Source organism: Cajanus cajan, chromosome 1, assembly GCF_000230855.2.
Source record: "Cajanus cajan strain Asha chromosome 1, NIPB_CcT2T_4, whole genome shotgun sequence".
NCBI classification, from domain to species: Eukaryota; Viridiplantae; Streptophyta; class Magnoliopsida; order Fabales; family Fabaceae; genus Cajanus; species Cajanus cajan.
In genome coordinates this window covers 24763998-24772483 of record NC_138517.1, presented here as the reverse complement: position 1 = coordinate 24772483, position 8486 = coordinate 24763998, and the positions used below count along the sequence as shown (strand labels likewise).

The following is an 8486-nucleotide window of genomic DNA, read 5'->3' as shown; positions in this document are numbered from 1 at the left end:
ATGCAACATATAATTTTTTACAATGATTATGCTTATAGAGTGGGTTTCAGTGTGAGGATTAGCAAAGGGCATAAAGATAAATATGGGAAGATAGTTAATAGAGTATTTTGTTGTTCATGTGAAGGATATCGTGGGAAAGATAAGCGAGAAGATAATGTAAAAAATGCTCGACCAAAATCAAGATTTGGTTGTTTGGCAAAGATGAAAGTTAATAGTCGTTTAACAAGAAAGTATCGTGTAACTTCATTTATTGCCAAGCATGCACATGAGACTACAACTCCTAGTAAGAGTCATTTGTTTAGATCTCAAAGGAAAATGACAATTCCTCAAGTAGCCAAGGTGCATTTAGCTGATGATTATGGAATTACTCCGAAAGCAAGTTGTGAGTAAATGGCTAGGCGAGCTAGTGGTCGTGAAAATCTTGGATTCATTCTCGAAGACTATAGAAATTATTTACGTTCCAAGAGAACAATGCAAATGAAGTCAGGAGTTACAGGTGGTGTGCTAAAGTACTTGCAAAAAATGCAATTAGAAGATTCTAATTTCTTTTATGCAATACATGTCAATGAGGATGACTTAATTACTAATATCTTTTTGGATGATGTGAAGATGATGATTGATTATTCATATTTTGGTGACGTTGTTTGTTTTGATACTACTTATAGAAAAAAAATAAAGAAGGTCGTCCATTTGCAATGCTTGTTGGAGTTAATCATCATAAGCTTACCGTTATTTTTGGAGCAACATTATTATATGATAAAATGACCAAAAGTTTTATTTGGTTGTTCAACACTTTTGCTAAAGCTATGTCAGAAAAGAAACCAAAGACTACTCTTACTGACCAAGATGCAACAATGGCAAAGGCATTAGCTTTGGTATGGCCAGAAACATGCCACCGCCTTTGTATTTGACACTTGTATCAAAATGCACTAAAGAAATTGAGTATAGTGTTTGGGAAGTTTCAAGACTTCAGTAAGGATTTTAATAAATGCATCTATGAATATGAAGAGGAAGAAGAGTTTATAGTAGCTTGGAACAATATGCTTGAGAAATATGATCTTAAAGACAATAGTTGGTTAAACAAAATTTTGCTTTAAAGGAGAAATGGACATTAGTTTATAGTCGAGAGAACTTTTGTGTAGACATGACTACCACACAACGAAATGAAAGTATGAATAATGTATTAAAAAATATGTGAGTTATCAAAATTATTTACTAAGATTTTTTCATCATTTTCAGAGAATGGTAGAGGATCGTCGATATGAGGAATCAAAGGCAGATTTTAAAGCAACCCAAAGAAGTTTAATTATGTAATTGGATGTGGAAATTCTACGGCATGCAGCAACAATTTATACTCTTGCAATATTTAAGATGATCTAACACGAGGTATCATGTGGGTATGATTGTAGTATGTATATTTCCTCTCAAAATGGGGGAAGTTATTGAATATAAAGTTACCTCATATAAGAAGTTATTTCAACATACCATCCATTATGACTTCTCTGTTGGTTTAGTGAAGTGTAGTTGTAAGAGGTATGAGTTTGTAGGGATTTTATGCTCACATGCTCTCAAAGTTCTTTTTTCAAGAAATGTTATGAAAATTCCTACTATGTATGTTTTAAAGAGATGGGAAATGGCATACCAACTAACCATTCTATAATCCATGAGGACCCTAAGGCAAGAATAGGTATGAGCTATAAAGACATATGTAGGATGCAAGTTTAGTTAACAACAAAAGGAGCGATAACTGAAGAAACATATAATATAGCTATTGTTGAGCTTAGAGGAGCCTGAACTTGATGAAGATCAAGATTATCTCTGAAGCTTAAAAGAGTTTTGATGATCACAAAATGTATGTCGAGGACAACAACAAACACCAAACAACTTGGAAGACAAAAACAAAGTCAAAGAAAATGCTATGTAATAGGGATTAATATATAAATTGTTTTGAATGAGTTTATTTGTTGTGTGTGTTGTGTGCATAAGAAAAATCTATATCTAATCTGATTAGAGAGTGTATGATGATGAGTTAAAGGGACTAAAAAGTTATTTTGAGACTTAAAACGAAGTTTTGAAAACTAACTCAAAATAATCGATTATCATTAAATATAATCGATTATTCCAGCAACAGACAAAATGGGATGCCTTGCTGTAATAATCGATTATTTGTGACATAATCGATTATCCCAGAAATGACTCTCTGGAATAATCGATTATCCAGCAAAATAATCGATTAAATTGTTCTTGGTTGGTTTCCAGAAAACCTGAAGAGCAAAATAATCGATTATTCTTTAAAATAATCGATTATTTGGTTTTGAAACTTTTATAAATAGTTTGAACATTTTGAAACTTCAGAACAGAGTTAGAATTGATAATCAAATTTAGAAAAGCATTTTTGTGGAGTCTTTGTGACAATCTTGGAGAGTTTTCTTTGTGAATCCAAGAAGAGAAACGTTTGTGAAAAACTTAGAGAAAGGATCATCACCATCATCACATTCTTGAAAGGGGAAGATTAAGATTTGCTTCTAAATTCTAGGTGAATTCGTTCCTTAATTCTTTGTGAATACTTGTAAAATCTTGAGAAGGGTTTCTCAAGTGGTAAGGATTCTTATAGTGGGTTTCTACAAGAGGTGCTTTCTTGGGGTCAAGAAAGTGGTTATCTTTAGTGTTGAAGTATATGCATGTGTGGTGTGCTTGTAAACATTCTTCATTGAGATAGTGGAACAAATCTTGATCAGGTGCTGATTGAGGACTGGATGTAGGTCACATGTGGAGTGGCTGAACCAGGATAATTTAGACATTTTATTATCTTCTTCTACCTTTATCTTTTACTTTGAGTAATATCTTGATTGTACATTAAAGAAGATGATTCTTGATTAGCATGTGTGTGTGAATATTGGTGGTTTAAACTGAATTAAAAAATTACATTTGAACCTCATTATTTTATAATCAAGAAGGCATATAGAATTCATTTTTCCATAACAAGTCTTTAAGGAAACTTCATTGAAAATTCAGTCTTAGAAAAGTTTAAGTGAAATAAAGATCCTAAATACTCTAAAATTTTAAAAGGGTCATAGAATCCAATTCACCCCCCCCTCTTGGATTGTGCCATTCTTTTCTAACAGCTATTAGTTATTTGAGCAAGGTCATGAATGATATAGATGTTTGTCTTGAAGGTGTAGAGACAAGGAAGTTAGTACTAGTGATGGTTCACTTATAAATATTGAAAATGGTTGGTGTAGTGGGAATAATGATAATGTGAAAGGAATAAAGACCAAAGAAAGATTTTGAGGATCATCTACTAGGCCAAAATGTATTCTTGAAAGAAGAAAAAAGAAGAAAACTATGCAACAAGATGAACCTTCCATGAAGAACTTAGATAATGAATTACCTTCATCTAAATTTAGTCAGGTATTCTCTAATTTATTTTACTTTTTGTTTTTCATGCTAATTCATAATCTATATGATAATTTGTAATTGGTATTAAAACTGTATTATTTAGTTTTCCACATATGTTGCCAACAATACATTCATGGATTCAAGTAGTAACATGAGCATGACAGAGTTGTTACAGGTGATAAATTATAGTGCCTTCTATTTTTGTTAGTTTAATATTTTTTTAAATTACATTTGTAAAATGAGGTATATGTATATGTACAGGCAAAGAAGGACAAAATGATCTGTGAAGTAATTTCGTCATAGAGAGTTTTTATAAACATCAAGATGTTTCAATGATTCTAGTTTAAAATTTTGGTTTTATGTATTTTTCAAACTTTGCAAATACACTATTGCAATTTAGATATTTTTCTTGGCCTTGTATCGTAGAAATAAAATTTCTCACTTTATTAGATAATCTTAATATGATCAAATGAGAAATTCATTTGATGTTATTGTTAATGCAAAATAAAAATTATAACAATAAAATAACCTTTGATCTTTTTTATTATTAATGAATTTATAATACATCAATACAATTTTACTAGCTCATATTTGACGTTTACAATTGAGTACGTAGTTTGCAATCTTTACATATCAAAAGTCAAAATGTATTTTAGTCTTCAACAATCACATATAGTTGAAATTCAGAATCTAATGCATTCAGTGATGCATCCTTGTGTGTTTGTAGTCTTAGTGAAGCTTTGTGTTTGGTAAAGGATCCATTGATTTGAGTCTGCCCAATCATAGGAAAAATGTCAAACATTAGATTAAAAACAGAGGAAAAATGTGCGCTTATATATATATATATATATATATATATATACATACAATGACGGACACACGTTGGAGCTTTTGGGGGCAGTTTCCCCCACTAACTTTTCAATTTTGTTTTTTAATAATATATAAAATATTATATTATCTTTATTTAAAATTTAAAAACAAAAAAAATTAAATAAAAACTAAAAAAGTTATAAAATTAAAACTGAATTTAAGTTTTGTTGCAGGAACGGATGCACTAATTTGTGGTCCCCACTAACTTTTCAGTTTTTTTTGATAATTATATAATATTATATTATCTTCATTTAAAATTTAAAAACAAAAAAAATAAAAATAAAAACTAAAAAAATTATAAATTTAAAACTGAATTTAAGTTTTGTTGCAGTTATCTTTAAATGAGAAAGGAAATTTTTTTAAAAATATTTTAATATGTTATAATAATTAACAACAAATTACATGTTTTAAAAAAATGTTATGCATTTAAATTGTAAATCAAGATAAAAAAAATTATAAATTAAATAATATATGTGTTTTATGTTTTAAAAAAAATCATAAGTTGTTATTAACGTCTTTTTAGATATTTTATATCTTTTTTTTTGTTTTATTTTTATTTTTTCTAATTCTTTTTATATTTTGAGGTTCTCTTCTACCTCTAACATATTTTAAAGTGTAGAAGAGTAAAATTGGAAGAAAAAAATAAACTTCTTCTTCCATCTATACTCCTTCTTGTTTGAATAGCTAAACTATACATTTAAAGTGGTCTTTGAGGTTAGTGTATTTAAAGTTATTATTTTTATATTTCTTTATTTGAATTATTTTTTTTATTTTCAATGAGAAATTTAGTATTTTGATTTTGATTTACTCATTCTATTTTTATGTTTAGAAGAAACATTGTATATTATGAACATTACATTAATTAAAATTATATTGCTTTTAGTTGTAGCAATGGAAAGATATTTTAAAAGAAAATCATCTTCAGAGCAACCATCTTCTCCTCAAATACATGTTGAAAAAGAAGTCAAATTGGGTCCACCAGCCAAAAAAATATTTTTAGAATGTGATTTGGAAAGGCTTGTTGATGATCCTTGTTTAAGGCCAAAAATTTCAGATTATCATCCAAGTGATAGAGATGAAGTTAGAAGATATTATTTGCAAAAGGGTCCTTGTCAACCAAAAGAGATAAATTTTCCACAAAGACAATTTGGAGATACCATTCGTAAATTTAATCCGGATTGGTATTTAAAATATGGAAGTTGGTTAGAATATAGTCAAAAGGAGGATGCAGATTATTGTTTATATTGTTATCTTATGAGATCACATGTTGGGGAACATAAAGGTAGTGGTGATGTATTCATAACAGAAGGTTTTACAAATTGAAAAAAAGTGAGAGATTTCAAGTTCATGTTGGAGGTCCAAATAGTTTTCATAATCAAGCATGGAGGAATTGTCAATCTTTGATGAAACAAAAGCAACATATTGAAGTTGCAATGTGTAAGTAGTCTGATCAAACTAAAAAGGAATATCAAATTCATTTGACTGCAATAGTTGATTGCATTCGGTTCTTATTACGCCAAGGATTAGCTTTTCGTGGTAATGATGAGTCAATGTCATCAAGTAATAAGGGAAATTTTCTTGAACTTTTAGAGTTTCTTGCTGACCACAATGAAGTTATTCATAAAGTGATAAAAAATACTCGTGGAAATCTTAAGTTGATAGCTCCTACAATACAAAAAGATATTGTTAGATTTGCTGCTAGTGAAACTACTAAAGTTATACTTGATGATCTAGGAGATAATTTGTTTGCTATTTTGATTGATGAATCTTGAGATATCTCAGTGAAAGAGTAAATGGTTGTGGTTTTACGTTAAGTTAATAAAAAGGGACAAGTTATAGAGTTTTTTCTTGGCCTTGTTCATGTTTCTAATACTAATGCTTTATCATTGAAAATAGCTTTGGAGTCATTGTTTTCAAAATATGGATTAATTTTATCAAGGTTGCGTGGACAAGGATAAGATGGAGCAAGTAATATGCAAGGTGAATTTAATGGTCTCAAAAGCTTGATATTAAAAGAGAATTGTTCTGCATTTTATATTCATTGTTTTGCCCATCAACTTCAATTAGCTCTTGTTACAGTGCAAAAAAAACATGTTGGAGATGCATTATTTTTTAACTTGGTTGCTAATATTTATAATGTTGTTGGAGCATCATGTAAGCGTCGAGATATTCTTCAAGAAAGTCAAATTGCAAAGGTGAAAGAAGCACTGCAAAAAGGAGAAATCTCTAGTGGGCGTGGCTTGAATCAAGAAACTACAATAAAAAAGGCAGGAGATACTAGATGGAGCTCACATTATGATACATTACTTAGTCTACTTTCCTTGTTCCCTTCCACGATTGATGTGCTTGAAATAGTTGAGGAAGATGGCATGAGTTTAGCACAAAAAGGTGAAGCATGTGCTTTATTGAATTCTATTCAAACTTTTGAATTTGTTTTCACCTTACACTTGATGAAAAATATTTTAGGGATTACTCATGAGTTATCTCAAGCACTGCAAAGAAGTGATCAAGATATTGTAAATGCTATGAAATTAGTTTCAGTGTCCAAACAAAGGTTACAAGCAATGAGAGATGATGGTTGGTCTTCTTTGCTCAATAATGTTTCATCATTTTGTGAAAACCATAACATTGTGGTTCTAAATATGAATGACACTTTTCAAACACAAGGAAGGTCAAGGCGTAGGGTTGAGAAAGTTTCTAATCTACATCATTTTCAAGTTGAATTATTTTTTCAAGTGATTGATCAACAACTTCAAGAGTTAAACAATCGTTTCACAGAAGCAAATATTGAGTTGCTTCTTTGTGTAGCATGTTTAAATCCAAGAGATTCATTTTTTGCATTTGACAAGGAGAAGTGGATTCGTTTTGCTCAATTTTATTCTTCTGAATTTTCTCCAATTAAACTTTTGGCATTAGATAATCAACTTGAAAATTATTTCATAGATGTATGTTTTGACAGTGCTTTTTCAAAATTAGAAGGGATTGGTGATCTTTCTATGAAACTTGTGGAGACAAGAAAACATGTTGTATATGCATTGGTATATTTGCTTTTAGAGCTAGCCTTGATACTACCAGTGGAAATTGCATCAGTTGAAAGAGCTTTTTTTGCTATGAATATCATTAAGAATCGGATGCGCAATCATATGGGAGATGAATGGTTAAATGATTGTTTAGTTACTTATATAGAGAGAGAGGTTTTTGATAGTATTGAAAATGAGCAAATCATTCAATATTTTCAAACTATGAAAACTCATAGAGAACAATTATGATATGTATTTATCTTTATAGAAATTTTATTTTATATTTTGACAAATTTATGTATTTAAATATTGCTCCCACTACTTAAAATTTCTAGATCTGTCACTGTATACATATATATATATATATATATATATATATATATATATATATATATATATATATATATATATATATATATATATATATATATATATATATATGGAATACCACAATGATAATGGAAAAGAAAAAAAAATGGTGGAACTTATATAAACATATTATAGAAACTAGATTAATTCATTACTGACATTAATCTCAGCAAGTGTTGCATGTTGATAGGACCAAGATACATGGGAGCTGGTTGTAGTATTTAAGTCCAAGAGCTTTAACAGTGAAACATACAACCATTGAATTAACTACAAAAGACAAATCAAGCTTGCTTTCATATGTGCTTTTTGTTCTTGGAGACCTCAAATGCAATGGCGTAGTAGAAAAAGTTTGGACCAACAATTCAAGAAAGACATGTTTTATTACATATTCTCTACATAGTTTTGAATGATAATTATCATACCTAGTTAGATTTGATTACATGTCATATTACTAAAGTATAAAACCAAAAGCATATTTGTACAACTTTTTTTTATTAGTTGGTTTATGGTTACAAATTGTTATTGAAATTTCTCACTCAAGGTACTAACTATACCATTAAATTTCTCTAACATAAATGTGTTGCTTTCTTTTAGACAAATATTATATAAGGCATGTGGATGGAAGTCCTATCATTTTTAAAGCAAAAAGGAAAAGAGTGATACAGTCAATGGTCTTTTAGCCAATCAAGCTAAAGTTACAACTAGGGGTTCCCAAGCCACGAATGTTTTCTATGTGATTGGTGTATCTGAAAATTCAGTAAAGAGTGAAACAAATAAAGCAATTTGAAAAGTGATTGGTTTGACCATACTACAATCCCACAATGATGC

General features: G+C 29.5%; 2 protein-coding genes across 2 annotated transcripts; both read left to right on the top strand.

Annotated features, from left to right (window-relative positions):
* Nucleotides 1–390, top strand: LOC145953838 (protein FAR1-RELATED SEQUENCE 5-like). Its single transcript, XM_083067599.1, has one exon. It carries the CDS (start codon nucleotides 1–3, stop codon nucleotides 388–390), a length of 390 nt encoding a protein of 129 aa, XP_082923725.1.
* Nucleotides 391–6242: 5852 nt separating this feature from the next.
* On the top strand, nucleotides 6243–7538 carry LOC145953833 (uncharacterized). Its single transcript, XM_083067598.1, has one exon. The coding sequence runs from the start codon at nucleotides 6243–6245 to the stop codon at nucleotides 7536–7538; it is 1296 nt and encodes a 431-aa protein (XP_082923724.1).
* Nucleotides 7539–8486: the final 948 nt, after the last annotated feature.